This window comes from Triturus cristatus, chromosome 8 (assembly GCF_964204655.1).
Source record: "Triturus cristatus chromosome 8, aTriCri1.1, whole genome shotgun sequence".
Lineage (NCBI taxonomy): Eukaryota > Metazoa > Chordata > Amphibia > Caudata > Salamandridae > Triturus > Triturus cristatus.
In genome coordinates, this window is record NC_140591.1 from 1,550,245,107 (window position 1) to 1,550,265,851 (window position 20,745).

General features: G+C 43.0%; 1 protein-coding gene across 1 annotated transcript in view; it reads left to right on the plus strand.

The window, feature by feature from the left end:
• The window catches only part of LOC146806117 (ecto-ADP-ribosyltransferase 5-like), a 90,438-nt gene that overhangs the window by 37,185 nt on the left and 32,508 nt on the right, over positions 1-20,745 (plus strand). The window contains exon 2 of the mRNA XM_085623448.1: positions 8,814-8,905. Coding sequence (XP_085479574.1) covers positions 8,843-8,905 — 63 coding nt within the window. The 5' untranslated portion in view covers positions 8,814-8,842. The remainder of the gene's footprint in view (positions 1-8,813; positions 8,906-20,745) is intronic.

Sequence of the window (20,745 nt, forward strand, 5' to 3'; positions counted from 1 at the left end):
CCATGGTCTTCCTCTGCCCTTTTTGTCCCTCTCCCACTTTTTGCCCCCCTTCCTCAACCAATCTGTTTGTTTCTTCTTCTTTCCCTATGTCTATTTCCCCCTCCTACCTTCTCCCCAACTCCTCCTACTCCCTGACATATTCTCTTTGATTCTCTCTCTTTTCCTGAGATTGACTATGTTTCTCCTATTATTCTATCCGTTTGACATTTTACTCCAGGTTGTGTTACTCGTAAGACCTCTGAGTCATTAGTGTTGCATGTAAAGTACTCTCATACCCCCGGTGCCCACCAATATATAAATCTGATAAATGAACACATCAATAAATATATTCAAAAGTTTATACATTGTACTTGCATAATACTTGCATAATTGTTATAATGACATTTTGTTCATTCCATATATAAAGATTGTGAGAAATTGGGTTTTTGGTTAAGGGGTGTTAAACCCTACTCCTGCAACAGCTACAATCGCTGTCAGGGTGAACCACACAGTCACTAAATTAACTTGCGCTTAACCCTCTGGTAGCTTGGCACAAAAGCAGTCAGGCTTAACTTAGAGTCACTGTTGTCTAATGTATTTATGTAGCACTTAAACAGTAATAAAGTGAAAACATGAGACAGGAAAAATCCCACACTCATTTACAAAAATATAGTACATTTTAAAACCTTATTTGGCACCAAAATGAAAAAAATCCAATCAGAAGAACCAGACTTCTGAATTCTTAAAGATGTAAGTGCAAATTTACGCTTAAAAGATCGAAGTGCCAACTGTGGAGCGGGGCATAGATAACGGGGTAAATTAATTGCCAACCACGATGGACCCCAGATCAGGCACATGAAGTGGAGTGTGTCTGGTTTCCGCTTACCTTTGGACTCAGAAGAATTTTTGAAGAAAATTTTCTGAGAAGGTAAAGTGCAGTGTGGCAAGGCAGCTGGCAGTGTTCGAGGAGCAGGTGTTGTCAGGGATTCGCTGGACGAAGTTGCGGTGAAGATTTATACGTTCGGGCTTAGTCTCTTTTTTGGAAATCGAAAATCTCCAGTGGGACAAAGCTGCTGGCTGTAGCTGATGAGGGCTCCAAGAGGTCGGATACCCCTTCTGCGAGGAGCCGCCGCATAGGATTGCTGCTGGGGAGAAGAACATAGTGAGAGAGTCTGCGAAATCAGGGTGACTGACAAAGCACCTTGGGTGGATCAATGAATAGGGAGTTCCTGGTCTCACCTCTGTTGTCAGAGCATCTGTTAGTCAAAAAATGTATAGGTCCCAATGTTGGATGCTTGTTTCCGGTCCAGGGAAGACATGTCTTGGTAGTTTGGGCTGGACTGTTCCCATGAGGCACAGGGTCAGACTGATTTGCATATGGCCATGTCTGAATTGGGGTGGCGGAGTGAGCTAAAGAATGATGATGGATTAAACCCAGATCAGTTGACAGGGGGTGAGTGTTTGCAATGTTCAAGTGCTCCGTCCATCATCCCCTTTGGTTTTGCTATGTTAGACCTGGCATCTTTGGCATGTGTTTCCCCTGTCTTTTTTTGCTTCTGACCTCCTGTTTTTGACTGTGTGCTGCATTTCATTTTTGCTGGTTTTAGGATTCTGGGCACTTTACTACTGCTGACAAGTGCTAAAGTGCAAGTGCTCCCTGTGTAAAATGTATCTGTAATTGGTTTATCCATGATTGGTATATTTGATTCACCAGTAAGTCCCTAGTAAAGTGCACCAGGTGTGCCCAGGGCCTGTAAATCAAATGCTAATTTTGAGCCTGCAGCACTGATTGTGCCTCCCACATGAGAACCCCTGCAAACATGTCTCAGACCTGCCACTGCAGTGTCTGAGTGGGCAGTTTCAAACTGCCATGTCAACCTGGCAAGTGCAACCACTTGCCAGGCCCTAACCCTCCCTTTTACTACATGTAAGGCACCCATAAGGTAGGCCCAAGGTAGCCACATGGGCAGGGTGCAGTGTATGTGTATGTGTATGTGAATGTTAGGACATGTACTGGTGTGTTTTACATGTCCTGAAAGTGAAATACTGTTTCTGTTTTTCACTATTGCAAGGACTGTCTCTCCCATAGGTTCTCATTGGAGCTGGCTTGTAAGATCTTACAAGTGTAACTTCCAATTGGGAAGAGACCGAGATTTTGAGTTTAATTTAAAGATACATCTTTTAGTGAAGTTAGTTTTTTAATTTGCATGTTTGAAAATACCGCTTTTATAAAGTAGGCATTTTCTTGCTTTACCTTTCTGTGACTCTTCCTGCCTGTGGAATCCATGTCTGGGGTTGGTTGACAGTTGAGCTGTTTGTGCATTCACTCTCGACACTCACACAAAGCTGTCTCCACCACCTGTAGTGTATCTGGAGCCAGGTCAGGGAATGGCAGGGTGTTGTGCACTACAGAGACTTTCCTTTGAAGTTTGCTTACTTCAAAGGCAAAAACTGGTATACATACTGAAGCTGTGACACCATAACTTCAGAGTCCTTCAGGACTAAATCATATCCAGAAATTCTGCCAAAAAGAATAGATGGATGCTGTAGGAGGAACTGACACTCTACTGATTGCTTTGTTTTGGTGGCTTGCTGCTTGCTGCTTCTGTCTTGGGCAGTGAAAGTACTTGACTTTGCTTTCTGTATCCTGCTGCCAAGGTTCTCCAAGGGCTTGTGTGCTTGCCTCCTGTTAAGAAGTCTCAGGGCCATCAAAGAATTCATCTGCAGCCCCTGAACTGCTCTGTTGGGATTTCTGACTTGGCAAGTGGTGCTAATTCCATTTCCTCGGCCCTTGGAGGTGGCTTGGCTGCTAAGAACCAATATAATCCATTTTTCGACGCAGCACTGTCATGGGGTTGAAAAATCAATGCATCACTGCTGTGCAGCCAAAGAATCGACGTGGGGCCTGCAGTGCGTTTGAAAGATCACCGCAACCCGAGTCCCGAGCACTGCATCACAGACGTCCGTGGCGCATGTTCCGACTCTGACCCATGCCTTGATGTGCGGCTGAAGAGATCAATGCATCACCTGTGAAACTGACTTAGCGCCTGTTCAGCCGCATTAACACAGCGTGTCTGGATTTTTGACGCAACGTCCCTGGGTGCCAAGTTCTTCATCGACTTTGCCTCATAGAAAGGAAACGAGGCCACGTGTCCGGATAGCGATGCATCACCTCCCCTGACAGTAAGGAACTGACGCATCACCTTCCCTGCGCTGCAATAAGGAACCAAAGCATCACCTTCCCGAACAGTAAGGAACTGATGCCTCACCTCCCTTGGGAGTTAGGAACCGATGCACCACTTTGCTTTTTCGATGCTTCACCTCCCCAGCGCCTGTTTTTGGCTTTGATTTTGATGCATCACAGGTACTTTGTGCTAAAAGTAATGCATCCATGCATTTCTATCAACTGAACAGTTTTCAACTTTTAAAAGTGATATCTTTACCTATACATGTTGGATTTTCGTCTTTTTTGTCTTGTTTTATTCAGATAAAAATTGATTATTTTTCTAAACTGGTGTGGTGCCCATTTGTAGTATTTTCACTGTGTGTGTATTCACAAATGCTTTACACATTGCTTCTGAGATAAGCCTGACTGCTTGTGCCAAGCTACCAAGGGGGTGAGCGGGGATTATCTTAGCTTTGTGACTCTCTTACCCTGACTAGAATAAGGGTCCCTACTTGGACAGGGTGCAAACCTCTGCCAACACATTTTTGGATTAGGGCTATCTGGTTACATTTAGCACCACCTCCAAGGGTCCAGGACTGGAAAGGCACCACTTAGAGGTTCAGGCTGGGTCCAGTTGTGAGTTCAAGATAGTTGGAGCATTTTCTTTCCCTGAGACTCTAATCAGGAGGCCAGCCAACTATCCATTGGAATCACTCTGAAACTCCTGGGCTCAAGCAGAAAAGCAGGTCTCAAGCAGCTGATCAGTCGTCTGAGGGCACGAAGATAATTTTAAATTGTAATTCCCTAGATACCAAACATTATATTTCTACCTGCTCCCAAACAAAAGTTATCACTTATTAAATGTAATTTTTCACTACTAGGACATGACAAACTTACAAATACACTTCAAACATTTTAATCATAATGCACCCTGCCTTGTTTAGGACCTACCTAAAGGCTGACCTATATGTATTGAAAAGGGTGTTTTAGGCTTGGCAGGGGGTTATTTTGCCAGGTTGAATTGGCTGTTAATACTGTTCACTGGCTGCAGTGGCAGGCCTGAGACATGTTTTAGGGGGCTACTTAAGTGGGTGGCACCGTAAGTGCTGCAGGCCAACTAGTAGCTTTTAAGGCCACCAAAAACTAATTCATCAAACAAATATGAGAGGAGTAGGCAAAACGTTTGTGGGAAGACCACCCTAAAGCTCACAGGTCTAACAAAGATAGTTTTCAATTTAACTCTATAGATGTCTTCTTTATTGGTCATTTTGCAAATAAGAATCTATGTACAAGGACTAAATTTCCCATGATGCACTGGTTGTGCTTTATCTGGCAGTGTACATGGAATGTCATTTCAATTTATAACAAAATAACTAATTATTAGCTTACATTATAATTAATGTTTAAAAAAATTAAAAGATAAATTTTTGCATATTGAAAAATAAAAGTTTTGATTTGGATATGATGTGTCAATTGCTGAACCTCCTTACAGAGCCAGTGGCTGTGTAGTGGATTTGATTAAAAATGGTTCCATTGCAGATGGTATTGCTTCAGTGCGGGGTCCTACTATTGCTGCAGCCCTCTGCCTCCTGCTGCCACTTTTTGTCTTTGGTCCAAGTCCTAAGGTCATACAAATTGTTTCTTGTATCCTTCTGTTAGTGACCCCTCTCTCAACAGCATTACTCTGTTTCTTCAGTAAGCCTCCAAGTCAAGTTATTGTGAGGTCTTTGCAAACAATTGACCATTTTCAGCCACACATTTCTCTTCCAAAATGTTTTGCACGCTGAATTTTCTTTTCCTTTTCTTCCAAACTTCCTCCTGTGGTTCTTTGCTGAACATTTGTGGCCTTTTAATCTTCAGTAGAAGAAAGGCAAAGTTGTCCTCCTCTTCCAGGCTGAGAAACCTCCGTAGTCTGTGATGCCATCATTCGCTTTTGCAACTTTGCAATTTGAACCCATGATTTGCAATTTGTGAAACAAAATGAATTACAAATTACAAATTGGAAATTGGTGATAAAGGAGAGCGATTATTATGCAATTGCTATTTAGTAATGTCAGGCTTAGTACATACTGTTTGCAACTCTTAAATTGCAATTTTATTAACTATCGCTATTTCTAAATTCCAAAGCTACAGTTTCATTTATGAGGCCTTAAGTCCTTATCTGAGAATTCAGATGTTCCACAATCTGTGGTGGTCCCATGTTTTTTTCTAGTTTTCTCTGAGTGATCAGATGTACCTTGAATACAAATCAATTAAATAATTCCTTAAGTGTTCCCTGCCATACATGCTATGAATAAGAGAAAGATATAGCAGACAGTGCTAAACAGAGCACTGAAGAGATTAAAGGGACCAAGATTTATCATTGGATTTATCATCAGATATGAAGAAAAGACAATGTTTGGGTAAACTGCTTCATTGCAGTATGAAATGTATGGATTCTGCACTTGATGTCTTCATAAAGTCAGTGGACTTGTATTTTATACAAATCAATATTCAAGAAGAACAGTCTACTGATCATTGTGATAGATTAAACAAGATATATAGAATAAAGTATCGCCTCCATGAATTATAAGGATATTGCAAGACACCGCGGAGTTTCTTCACTATGCAGTAGAAAGAGGCTAAAGACTGATTCTTTATAAAGTGACTTGCAAGGCTCTTTTTCGTGTGGTAAAGTGTATCTAATGAAATGTTACACACACAATCACAGCATCACCACCCCTGTAATATTTTTTTAAAGTTTTGATCGTTTTCTTATTATTATTAAAGGCACCTTATGGTTGGAGATGTGTGAAGTCAGCACTGCACAAAATCCGTATAGTGAAAATAGGGAGGCCAATTTTCAGTATGCAATTTGTTGTATAAACTCAAGCTAATCAGTTTGACTTTATTGACTCCCAAAACAGGATGCTGTCAGAATGTCTGGTAACCTATAAATAGATTCCTACTTTATTTAGTGAACACCAACAGTCCAATAAATAAGCATGCAACCATAAACTCCTCTTTATTGGCTCAGCATTACCCACTTCTTACTCGTCTAAATACAAACAAATATTAGCAAAGTCAATAGGTCCTGCGTTGACCGCTAGCCTTATGGCAATTCTTGTTTCGTTTAATGGTTTTTAAAAACTTTTATTGTTCAGGAAGCTGCCGGGCCCTCATCAATCTAAAAAAAAATGGCTTAAGCCAAAAGTGTTGTTTTGGTCTCTAAAAAAGGCAAGAAAGAAAGAGCAAAGAAGGAAGAAGAGAAAGAAAGAGGGAGGCAATAAAGAAACAAAAAACAAAAGAGGAAAGAAGGAAAAAGAACAAAAAGGAAAGAAAATAAATAGTAAACAAGGAAGGAAGGAAAGAAAAAAGAAAAGAAGGAAAGACAGACCGGGTTGTAAAGATAAAGAACGCTCATGCGCTTATATTCTGAGTTTTTTTGAGCTGCTGTTTTTATTACTCTTGTCTTTGAAAAGGGTCGGTTCTCCACAACATTTTTTGACTATTCCCAGAGTTGGTGCACTATTGTTATTGCAGTGTGTCAATTTTCATATGGGCTGTTTATTTCACAGATACATTATGACACACAGAACGCAGACCATTCACTAGAATACACCAGATGGACAATGGTTGCCTAACTTAATAGTAAACACTTTCAAATGGACACACTGGTATGGTGTGTAAAAAGCAGTAGTCCAGAAAACAACTGCCACTCTAAAACAAATGTTTAACAGCATTGGCAGGAGACAGAAACTGATAAAGCTGGAATGTGTCAATTGTTCACATCTGAAAAGGAGTGTCCTGCTTTCCCATCAGACTCTACAAGCAAAAGCAACTCTAATGTAATAATAAAGTAAAAACAAAAACAGCGGTACTGAAGGGTAATACCTTGTATGTGGATGTTCTCCTTGTGAAAGGGCTAAATGCAGTCACTCAAAATGAACATAGTCAGTGGCTGAAGTAGGCGGACCCACTGCCCCAAAATATATACTGTAAGGGGGTGGAAGCAAAATGTGGATGACAAAACATTAAATCAATGGATGAAGAGAGAAAGCTGAAAACCCCTGTAAGTAAGTATATTTTACATATAACTTTAGTAAAATCAAAAGGTATTGGCTAATGCCAGACCTAAAAGATAATTGGCTTCTTGTCTCTATCCTTCATCACTCCTGGAAACACCTTCCCCACACCATTCCATCCCAATATTTAAAAAAAAAAATGCTCCAGGTGATGGTAGGGCATTCGCCATTTCACAACGTGCCTAGCATCCCTACATTCCTAGGACTAATGGGAACAAGACCTGTGGTGACGCAGTCGCCATCATTTATTTGCGCTTAATGATAGCTTAATCTGTAATCCACATGACTATTGCTTACATGTGGGCATATGTTATTGTACACATTTTTACTCACATTATTTCACGCCTAGGTGCCTTACTCTTTTTTTAAATAAACATTGTACTTTTGCTTGCTTTGCATACGTTTATTTCTGCTTGAGGTACCGGAATCACCATATTCCCATTAAATTGTCTTATTCTTTGTTAGCTTACAGCTTGAATGCTGTAGGGTAGGAATTAACTAGTTTGGATGATGATTCTCAGCACCAGCACAGTATGAAAAGCAGAGGAGGTAGATACTCCTTTGTGAGATCTAACAAAGGCCACAATGATGGAAGTAGCTGGCATTGTGTTATCCATGGGAAAGAGTCTGAGTACAGCGAGAACACTGATTTTGATTAGTTCTTACTCCGTGGGAACCTGTAGTATGTATCTGTTTGGCTTAATTTGAAGTTTTAACTATGCAAACTTTGTTAGTCAGAACACTTGCCCCATCCACCTTTGCAGGTAGACATGTCTTTTCCTTCTCTTGAGACCCAATGCTTCCTATATCTCTGCCCAGAGACTTACTTTCTAGAGCAAGTGCATTTCTCCTTTTTTGATTGGAACCTTCATTTGGTTCTATTTCAGATTCCATGCCTTCTGACGCCTGTTGCTTATGAATTCCCCATCTTTAATTGCAATTGTAAATTATCTACAATATTTTCCATAAGAGGAGCTGAATCTTCATGTATTTAACTTCTACTTTAAATACTGAACATTGTTTTGCTTACTTGCCTTGTTGATTTACTAATATTTTGCAATCAGGTGATTATTGATTGAATTTACTGATTTGAGATTGTAACTTTACTAATTTGAAATTAATCTTTATGGTTCCCAAATATACTCCTCTCTGTCTTTGCTGTGGGGCAAGACATGCTTCACTGTGATTGAAATGTTGAAATTAATGATTGTAAACTTCCGTTTGAGACCAAAGTCCATCCAAGTAAGTGTAGCACAGACCAGAGAATGTGCCTAATTTACACAGTACAAATGCCACCCTCATCTTCCAACCACTATCTGCTGCCTCAGCACCAGCTTTAGAATCTAGGTTTTCACTTCACTCCCATCAGAGCGGGTTTTACTGTTTTGTCATCAGTACAGTGAAAAGTCAAGTTTCAAATATGGTGTTCTGGATAATAGCATGTGACTGACGCCATACACAACAACAAGATAATTAGACACACGTTTTTGTACTGGGATTGCGGGTTTTCCTGTATAATCTATACAATTATCTATCAAAGGCATAAGACTGAAACCTGGGGATTATGATCTGTCTTCTTAAAGAAGTTCTGTTTATCTTTTTAGTGCAAGCTGGTTCTGGATTTACACTGAAGATGAGACACCTGATCCTCACCTGCGCTTACCTGTATGTTTTCAGCGATCTAAGAAATCCTGTGGTAAGGTGTTATTCTTTCATTTTATTCCTTCACACAGTGATTATTTGTGAATAAACTAATCATTCAAAATGTAAATCTGGCCACAATCATTCACCACGTTGTCCACAAGGGAGTCCTGGTGAACGTCTCTCGCGTCCAAGTGTCCGTTCTCAATCCCAGGTCCGTCTTGCTCTCCCCTTCCTCAGTGTTACGAAAAAATAAGCAAAGCGCATGCTTTATAATTAAAACAAGTGGAGTAAATGTGTCATAGCAGGCTTCTAGGATAGGGAGGATGGCCACTTAGCACAAAATGGGCCTGCTGTCACTCATGCGTACCTCGTGGAGAGAGGAACCATTCAAGCTTGAAGCTCCTCCTGAAAAATTCACAATATGTCCCCAGCAGTCCACATCCATCAGGCACACTTGCGTACATACTGGCCTGTTAATTGTTGATCAGCCAAACACATTTAGTGCAGATGCCATCATGGACTTTTACTTAAATTGTTTTGCTTTATTTACTTCTGGCTTAGTTCACATTCCCAAGCTGGTGTTTATTTACTAATCCCGTCAGTTAACAAGATCATCAAAGAGCTCATGGTAAAAACCGCGTGGGATGCGGTGGCCTTAATTCACCAGAAAAAAAATAATTGGCTAAAGGATGAACCAGTTAAGTACACTTTCTTTAAATCTCTGCTGTTTACTCGGAAACACATATATGACTGTGTGATTCATTTCAATCCCATAATCACAGAGCCCATACAACCTTCATCAGAGAGCTTACTGAATACCCAGCAAAACAGTTGTCACATTTCCAAAATGTGTACTAAGGGGGCTTTAATGTCAACTGGAACATCTGTTGCAGCACTAGCAATAAACTGAGGATTTCTCTTCTAGCAGTGGGCCCATACGAGTAACTGTAGTTATTCTCAGATTCTATACTTCACCCACAGAGGCGATGGTCCTCCGATGGATCTTTCTTCGTCGTAGTGAGGGATGAGAAATCAGGGTTTCCCACGGTCAGCCACACACTGAGCACCAATCATTGGCAGCCAACTCACAAATTGGAGATCAGGTTCAAATATATTACACTCAAAACCATGCTATAAAAATAGAGCATTGCAACTGGAGGACCCCAGCTCCTAAAGAAGTTCCGTCTGACAAGACTCATACAAACCAATAGCTCTGCGGTGGCCACACAAAACAAGAGCAAAAGAACCTTATTTTCTGAAAATAATCTATGACTTTCTCTATCATGTATTTAGAAATCAGATAATGGTAAGCACAATTTCTGTAAAAAGAATATTAAGTTACAATAAAAGACTCAGACAAATTGAAACAATTTGGTTATTGTATTAAAGATCCAAAATCCATGCATATAAGTAACATTTTAAGAAGCTCTGTCATGAATCTAACAGCTCGTAGTATAAAAGCCCACATTTAGTCACAGTAAGCCTATTTCTAATAACAAGAATACATAAAGGGGATGGTTTAGGATTATTAATTTCAACCACCAACAAAGTCTGGAGGATGGTTCACAAGCGTTCTCTTGGCATGGGCAAAGGGATCAAGTTCAAGTCCATTAGGGCAAAGTCAAGGGAAGTTCAAGTCTTCTCTCTCACCTGACAGCTCCAAATCGTCCAGCAGGCAAGTTCATCAGCAAGGGGGAAAAAGCAAGGGGCATGGAAGAGAAATTCCGGCAGGCATGCTGGAGGCAAGGAAAGTGAAGGCGTCGCCGCCCTCCTCCTTGGAAAGTCACTTTTTGAACTCCATATTGTTTATTTTGACATCAGTAGTTATCATACGATGGTCTGAACATCATGTGACCATTCTTCCATTCTCCTGGTACAAATTGATACTCCAGCATACTTTCCCTTGCTTATCATGAGAAACGACTGTCCATTATGTTCTCACAGGTTGGTTGACAAAGAGCTTATTTACTTTCTTGCTCTTCATGGATATAATCCAAAGGTCAGGTTCCCATCAATTCACATACAAAGAAAAATACTGAAAGTGTCTCTTGTCACTTAAAGAATGTAGCATGTACAGAACAAATAAAGCAACACTTGAGGAAGCGTATCGAAGGTCCATTACATCAGACTATGAAATAATGAAGCCTACGGAAAAGTAATTCAAATGTATGTCTTATGTAGTAAAATAAACTCCCAATTCAGTTCAAGCGTAACAAAATAAATCAAACATATAATAGATATGAGCATATTTGTAGTGATGTCAGTGATCATTACACAAAAAAAGTTCATCTTCTATTAAGGCCTACTACCACAATTTCAAAAAGTAGCTACATGTACACTATTTCTAAAAATCATTGAAATAACATTTTTCTATGGTAATATGATCTTTATAATGTTAAACACATTTTCTGAAAGTTTCAGTCATATAAACATTGCATACGTGAATTGCACCATTTTCTATTTTGTTAATGCACTTTACAATGAAGTTAATAGAAGTGCTAAGTTTCATCCTTAGTTTTTCATGACGATTTTATTAAGATATAAGGTAATCGGTTAATTAAACATGTTAAATTAATTACTTTACTAATCCTACTGTTTCTACCTATTCAAGCACACTTTTACGGTGCTATTACTTAAACTTTTCTCAGTTTCAGTGTAGTTTTTAGGTCTCGCCTGAGAGAGCGCTTTAGCGCTGCTCTGGCGAGACTTATAGTAAGCGACTTTTGGAAGTGGAAACGAGTGCATTTCAGGCCGCCAACTACAGTGCATGTGCTCCGGGCGCGCGCACCATTTGGCAGCCTGAAAGCATTCGTTTTCTTTCAGTTTCGCGGCCGCATGGCCGCTTTGATGTTTGATCGCGATTGCGATCATTTTCAGTTTCGCGGCCGCTTGTTCTTGTTGTATTTATTTATACTACCCCTCTGTCACTTAAATTTGCCCTATTTATAGTTATACTCAGTGCTAATGTATTTAGATTTTCAATGTTTTTTATATAGGAAACTCATGTTTCAACACAATTGAGACGGTAATTCTTGATACATTGTTTCCATGTGAACGACACAATATCATGACCCTTTCATTGTGAATTCTCTTTTAGCTCTGCTCGGGTTTCATTGATGGCAGTCCCCACCTAAAGATGTGACCTAACTCTGTCATTCGAATTTTGATACCTTTATTAAAACAGCTTCATTGAATACACAGTCGTTTTACTTTTAGGAAAGCTTTATTTTAAAGTCACGCCCTTACGAATCGTCATCCATTCCCCGACGTATCACTCAATTGAATTTGTTCTGACGAATGCGGCCATTGGCCTATTTAAACGCTGTAGCCAGCTCTTCGGTTCCACCACATCACCCGACATTTTGGAACAGGACGCCTCGTCGCTACGCTACTACCAGATTGACGTACCTCTCGCCCTAACCTATTAGCATCACGCGGTTTTAATTGTAAATTGATTTTAAGATTCCTAAACCCTTTTCATTTCGTTATTTCCAGCTATTACATTCCGGTTTTTACCGCCTCCACTATTGCGAGTTGTCAGTTACTTAAGAATCCCATTAAGGCCAGATTCTTTGCCTGGGAGGACCCCACCCTATGCATTCCGTGCATGAGGTATGTGTCTGACCTCGATTTCTTGCCGATTAGTATACTGTTTTTTTTTCCGGTTATTCCTATACATTTGAGATACCACCTAACGGCACCTTACCGGCAACCAATATCTCAGTATCTGATGCCACATACTGACTTTAAAATGTAAAATCTATTATGACGAAATGTACCCCGCAGATGCGTCGCATGACGGTTTTGAAACTTTATTTCCATATGGAGTGTTACAATCCTCTCAGAGAACTTTGAGCTTAGTAGGACGATGTTCCTTAATTAATCGGTTACCAAGCTTTGCTAAAGCTTATGCTTTCTTTACAGCATGCATTGCTCTAAGTAACTTGGATTCAATTACAAGCGCGACGTTCCTAGACTATCTGCCTTTGGTTACACTGCTTGCATTCCGACTTCATAGATTATTTTGATATTTTTCATGTGCATTCATGCTTGACAGACAAACCGTTTATTATTATTATTTTCTTTTCAAACTCACCTTAACAGAAACCACATTTCGGGCGGTTTCTTTGGCAACTTTCAACCAACTACCATTTAGCCCCACCCTTGATTTGCACTTCATTACGAAGGACAACAAAAAGGATTTTGACGTCCAGACATCGATCATCCCTATTACTTTGCAGATAGGTGAGCCATTAACCCCCCAGTTTCATCTAACAGACCTAACCTAACACACACAACCACACACAAGCACACACCATAACAGAAACGCACATCCACACACACAACCACAACTACACACGCAACCACAACAACACACACACACAACTACACACACAATCACAACAACACTCACACCCACACACAGCCACACACACAACCACAAACAGTTTTCTGGCTGTCAGCATAAATACGCTGTCCCCAAACACGATGAACACCTTGGGAAAGTTTGTGAAGTCACCCCCAACTTTGAAACCCCTCGTTGTTGCAGAGTGTGTGCTGTACACATGGCAATACCTTGACACAGCGGACTGTTGCAAGGAATGCTTTGAGCTTCGGAGGCTGACAGACCTCAGTCTGCATTAGTTCACCCCGTCTTGGCGCTGCATAAAAACAGGGTGCCCATTGTCCAACTTGAAGTGAGACATTGTGATCGGGGCTGGAGATGCTGTTTAGCAATCTGCTTAGAACATTGTGTTTCATTTAGGGCATTAAACATAAAGGAGCACTGGCAATGCTGATAAAATGGATTTCATTTTGAGTAGTGACTAAAACTTTTAAAAAAGCCTGTTGTACTGAAACAAGCATTTGCAATGCAATAGGTCTTGCTTTTGCAAAAGTTTCAGCTATTGACATTGTTCATGACAATGCCTTTTTAATCTATTTTATAAAACAACACATAAATAAATGGCATTATCATTTACAATGCCAATAGCTAGTGTTGCATTATTATTAACAATGCCAACTGCTCACACTTTTATAATGCGAGACCTATTGCATTGCAAATGCTTGTTCTAGATGTGAGCAAAGTGCACATTTGTGTTTTCATTGTCAAGATTGGTTTGTGTCGTGTAATGCATGATTTGCTTTTATGCTGCATCACATCCCTACTGACACGTGTGGAGTGGCACATGCAATGGCCTCAATCATTTAAATTTTTACAAAGCATATATGGCCCCTGCTCTGTTTTACGGCAAAATTCTAAACCTGGTCATCTATGAGGCAACAATAATACATTGCCAATAACCCTAAGGAGCAGAGCAGTGGTACCACTAATGTTTCCACTCAATCCAAATTTGTATGTCTACTATTGTGAAGCCTTCTCAAATAATGACGAGCTCAGGCAGAGATCTGCCAAGCTCTGACTGGCTGCCAACACTTCAACCAGGAAGTGTTGGCAGCCTTCTTGGACTCGTTTTCAGCCAAGTCGCAAAACAAAACGCAAATAAGAAAAGGGGACAGGGTATAAAGACACTAACCACCTAGCTTTGGTCTTGGGGTTCCACAGGGACCCCGCCTGGGCAAAAAAGCATTTTTTTAAAAAATTCACTGCAAATTTTGCAAATATTCGCGAATATCGTCATGATTTTTTTTTTAAAAAAAGCAAGCATGGTCTCCCAGGAGATAATTGTAGCCCCCGGGTGGGACAGGTCCCCGGGGCATGCAGAGTTTGTGTAAAAAATACGGGGGTGCTTGGGGCTCCCCTCCAAGGACTTAATAATACCCCGGGGACAACAACCTACTGGGGCTATGGCAGTCTTACACAGGTGGCCACGCAGGTCCCTCCAGGCCCTGGGGAAAACCACATCCCCGAGGCTGTAAGCAAAAAATAACAGCTCCCGGCAAACAAAAGCAAACACTTCACTTCCAGAAATCAGGAGCTGTCAAACCACTCCCACTTGCTGGAAGCAGAGTGGAGATAAAAGTATTGCTCTCACACACAAGTAGCTGCATTTCCAGCTGCTCCCTGTGTGCAAGAGCAACGCAGGGAGCCGGCTGGGACCACGGGGGCCTTGAGCCCCAACCACTTGCACACTGGGTGCTCTGGGTGGGGCCCAGGGAGACGTGGGTGCCAAAATAGGCCCAGGTAGAGGAGCCGTGTGGCTCCCTCCCCCATTGATTAGTGGCTGGGCCCAGGGGATAGGTCATCCCTTGCCCCGCCCCCCATTTTCTTTAGTAGTATGGAAAGGTCCTCTTCCCACCTTGATAGACAGCTTAACAAAAGGCCCCTGAGCGCGTGTCCAGCCGATTTTGGTGACGCGTTATTGATGCAGAGGAATACGAGGAAATCTCCACCAAATAAAGAAACATTTACTTCATTTAGTCAAGAGAAATTACACCTGTTTGGTGGAGATCCACCTCTTTGTAGTCTCATCGATTTCTCTTGACAAGGATTCACGTTATCACAGGTTTATGGATGAAGACGCTTGAGGAAAAATCACATTATCAAAATGACATGCACACAAGGTCACTGGAGACATTACCCTGTGGTCCTTTACGCAGCTGTAGTGCAGAATATGCACAAGACATTTACACAGCAAGGTAGCACTTCCAATCTTTTTTTTTTTTTTACCATTTTTTTTATTAGCATTTGATCTTAAGGACACTTATGCAAGTACATATACAGGTGGTATCCTGGACATTTCCTGGGGAAGATAGCAAATTTATTGTACATGCCATCGCTTTCTGCGCATTTACATAGAGGTTTCATTTCAAGTGTGTCAGATCGATACATCACTTATAATGCATATTACAGATCGCAAATTGCCATGAATGATCGTGCCCATAACCGCAAATATGTCCTTGGTCACTACCAAAGTAGACATTACTATTTCCCAGACATATTGCGTTGACTCATGGCTCAACTATTTTAACAATAACAGAATTATACAGAAACTTCGGCAGCCATTGGTGGTAGCGGTACGATACAATAGCATTTCAACATTTAGACGGACCCGTGCAATTGGTAACATCTGTCCCCCATATCCGCATCCAGATAGACGTGGTTCCACTAGTTTCTGAGTAGGGGGGGATGTCGGAAGGGTCTCTATTAAATATCCATTATCAGGCAACATAGATCTGATATAACCCAATTGATTAGGCATGGAAACAAAGGGCACACCAACTTTGTCCCACCGAGAACCCACAAGATGGGAATGCAGCCGGAGTATGAGGCTTTACTCCTGGGGTCCCCACCACCCACTCCAACATTCAATCTGCTCATTCATTAGCCACGGTCATCATCAGACAATGGGGTAGTCTCCGATGACTGCACTTGCTGGGAAGGGGGTCACTTCCGTTGCAGGTCTACTGTGTCTCCACTCGGCTGATCAGTCACCTGCAGTCTCTCTAGCATTTTTCTCCAAGTCTCTATCAGCATTTTCATCTGTGCGAACAGAACGCAGGTGGCGTTCCTCTGCTACTCACCTTTCACACAGGTCGGCCTTCTATTTAACCAAACAAGGAGCCGCAGACTGTGTCCAGTGTATAGTGATACGTTGCCTCACCAACACCAACACCAGTGAAGCAAATTTGCACTGCATTCAGGTCTTTGATTTGGAGGACTGTAAAACTCCTAAAAGGCAGTGCTTGATCGACATCTCGATGGGGAGTCTTGTCATGTCTCGCAACAATTCCAGGACCTCCGTCCAGTAAGGGCAGCGGTGAGGACAGTCCCAAGTCATATGCGTGAAAGGGGCTGGCTCTGCTCCGCATCAGGGACATGTCGATGCGCGCGATAATTGGAGGGGGGTCAGCTAGGCACGGTGCAGGTAATAAAATTGGGTGAGTTTAAAACGAGCGTTGCTGGCCACTTCCTGTATCTGCACGAACGCCCTTTTTCACTCTCCCTCCATTAGAGGTGTCGGCAAGTCCTCCAACCATCTACTCTGGAACCTTGATACATCTACCCTACAGTCCACGTTCAAAGCTTTATACAGCCGTGAGATCAGTCCCATGAAGGAGCCCGGGTCCATGATCGTCATCAGGGTGTGGGACTCCACAGGTTCCCCAGGGAATGTGGTCCATATTTCACACACAGTGCGTGTTAGTTTAGCGCACTATAGAAAGTGACTCTCCGGGACATGATAACATTCTCTCATGTCGGTAAAGGAGAGAAACGTTCCATCAAATTATAGGTCCCCTGCTGTTACGCAGCCGCCATCAAATCATCTAGTCAGATCCATCACCGTCTGTATGTGGCGGAAGCCGTGAAGCCATTTTGAGGGCATTGACCGGGCATATGGGGCCCTTTGCAGTACAAGAGTGACCGCACGTTCCCATGCTCAGGCAACCTGATGGACCACAAATGGACAATCGTGGGGTGGGGGGGGGGGGGGGGTCTGCAAGCCCATCATAAAATATTGTGGAAGGTCTGCCTCTGTGCTCCAGCCCGCCAATAGTTTCTTCTCTGTATTTGTCCCCTCAGCACACCACTGTGCTGCATATTGGAGTAGTCCGGCAGAGTAATAAAGATGAAGGTCTGGAAGGCCTAGGCCACCTTGGTCCATATCCAGCTTTAATATTTCCAGCTTCAAACTACTGCATTTCCCAGCCAGCACTAAGGAAACGAAAAGGCTGTTCAGGGTGGTAAATGTGGCATTGGGGATTCTGCAAAGGATGTTCTGCGGCACATAGAGGCAGTGCTGCAGTAAGACCATTTTCGCCAGGGCTACATGCCCCATAATAGACAGTGGGAGGTGATTCCAGAAATGTATCGATGGCTCTAGGCCTGTGAGGACTTATCCTGCATTCAAGGCGTATTGGGCTTCGGCTGTATGAGCAACTTGGATACCTAAATAACAGAAATGATCACATTCCCGTGTAAATGCAGAGGCAGGGTGATTTCTCTCCCAACTAGAGCCAACATGGGGGAACATAACTGATTTCTGGCTATCGATAACCAAACCTGACACTATCCCAAACTCTGACAATACAGCCAGGAGGGCCGGCACTGCCACTGTTGGGTGACGAATACAAAGCAGTTCATCAACTGCATACAATGATATGACATGGGTACGCTCCCCTACAACTGCGCCCAACGGCCCATGTCCCGCCTCAGCCGGATCGCCAGCGGCTCCCATCACCAGTGCGAAAAGGAGCAGGGACAATGGGCATCCTTGTCTCGTACCCCTCTCTATAGTGATGAGTGCAGTACCACTCCGTCACTGCGAACTCTAGCAGTTGGGTGACAATACAGTAGATGAACCCAAGGGATAAAATCTGGTCCGAGACCCATTCTAGCCAAAACCTCCCATAGAGCGTCCCACCGTAGGGTATCAAAGGCTTTCTTGATATCCAAGGTGAGAGGAGCAGCCTGCATATCCATGTCGGCCTTAGAGTGCAATATATGAGAGAATCTGCGCAAATTAAGGTGAGTCCCCCTGCCAGGCATAAACCCACATCGATCTTCGTGCAGCAGCTGCTTAACCACCCTACGTAGGCGCATTGCTAGTCCTTTAGCCAGTATTTTAGCATCTACCCCGAACAAGGGCATGGGTCGGTATGAGCCGGGAAGGGTTGGATCCTTGCCTGGTTTGGGGAGCATGACTATCTGGGCCTCCCGCATGGAGGAAGGGAGAATTCCTACTCGTTTGGCCTCATGCACTCCACTCTGTCCCCCTGGCAGCAGTGGCCAACCAGTTGGTGCGAAAATAGCCGCAGGTTACCTCTCTGAGTACCTCTCAAAAGATGTAATCTTTCAGGGCTTCATGTTGCAGACACCAAAGAGGAACCTTCGGCCGGCCGCTACTTTTTCCCCATCTCAATAATACAGTGGAGTGGTCTGAAAGGTATCTCCCTAATACCTGTGTCTGTAGGGCCGGCGCAGCCGCATCTCCAGTAAGCAAGAAACAATCTAAGTGGCTAAAGACTGAACGCGCTGGGGTGTAACACGTGTAGACCTGTTCATCTGGATGTGTTGTGCACCACAGGTCCACACAACCTAGGCGGTTCATGACCTCCAGGAGAGCAGTCGACCTATTGAGTTTCTTGTGTGCCTTTGGGGAGTGCCTATCCAATGTGCCATCCAAAACTCAGTTAAAACCACCTGCCCACAAAATTGGAATCCCAGCATATGGCAATAGTTATTTCTACAGATCAAGATCAAAATCATCACCATCTACATTTGGGACGTAGACATTCAGCAGGCATTTCAGTGCCATCTAACACTCCGTGTACCAGGACATATCACCCCACTATATCTGCTATACAACAAAGGGCCTGAAAGGGAATCTGCTGGGCTACCCAGATTACCACCCCTCGAGCATAAGTGGAATATGTGGCGGAGAACGTCTGACCTCTCCACTTTTTATGCAGCCTTTGATTCTCTGAGTCTGACAAATGCTTTTCCTGCAACATGGCTATGTGAGTCCCATGCCTGCGAAAATAGGTTTATACCCAATATCTCTTCACAAATGAATTGAGTTAAAACAAGTCATCTATTTATCTAAGTTCTTGTAAAATTCCACTATACACACCTCGCCAATGCTGCCATCTTAACAAAACATCATAATCAGAAACATCCCTACCCACCCACCGGGTAAACACATTAAAAACAAGCTGTGCCTCCCAAATCATAGCCCAACCCACAAATCCCACCCTAAGGACTGGAGTGAATCAAAACAAAAGGTCACCCAGCTACCCAATTGCAAGAGAAACTTCTACCTAGAATATAAGCACGTATACTTTCACCTTATAAACCAATCCCTCATCCACACATTCAACCACACCAGCACTATTCCACTGTAATCAATCTGCTGGGATGAGGAGGCGCCCCGCCCGCCACACGGTCAGTGAGCTATGGGTGCACCCATCCACCACCAGCCTCACCACATGCTCAATTACACCCACTCAACCACTGCAGTCTCATCCAAGTCTAACACAACAAGGAAAATCAGAAGCAAGAAAAAGGGAAAAGGAAGAAAGCACAAAGCCAAGAAGAGAAAAGGAAGGAGTGAAGGGGGGGGGGTTTGCCAGCAAAATACTGCTCCTGCGCCCATCTTGCCAGTGTGGGATCTAGGCTAGCGAGCAAACATCAAGCATCCTTAGGGGGCTGAGGTCATACCTCCATTCCTCCCAACTCCTCAATCACCAGCACTCCCATTTCCATTTGTACCGTAAGCTCACTCTGTCCCCGCTGCTTGCCGAGTGTTGGTGGTTTCGGGGGTATCCTTCACAACATACCCCATACGTGCTTTGTGACTCACATCGGTCACCACCTCTACCAGTGCTGTAGCTTCCTCACGTTCAGCCTGCACCCGTTCGCTGTCTGAACACAATCGCTCCAAGTCTAAGAAGCCATCCTGCCGCACTACCACTCGTTGTGTAGATCTCAACGTATGCCTACGCTCGTTCGTCCACTGAGAGATCCATGTCTCTGAAGATCATCCATTGGAACCCTTCGAGGCTAAGGTCCGGCCCTCCCCTCTCACCTCCAGCCAGTCCCAAGCAGTCTAAGGCGTAGTAAAATAATAGGTGTGACCCCCCCCCCCCCATGTATGACCTAAGAAGGAAATACTGTAAATTCATTGCCCTCTGCTTTTGCTTCATGCCGCCAAAGGACATCCTCTGTTGCTGTACCAGGCGTGTATAGTCCGGCGGATGGTATGGTTTTCAGAAACGGGGTCCTCTCCCCGTCGTGCCTCCCTACGTATACAGTCTTGATTCCTGTAATTGAGGATCTTGGCAATGAGAGAGCGAGGGGAGGTGCCAACCGGGTTTGGGCCCAGTGCACGATGCGCCTGTTCAATCACAAAGAATGAAGAGAGGGGGGCTGAAGGCAGTGCCATTTTGATACAATTTTTAAGGAAATGCTCAGGGGTATTTCCTTCGCCA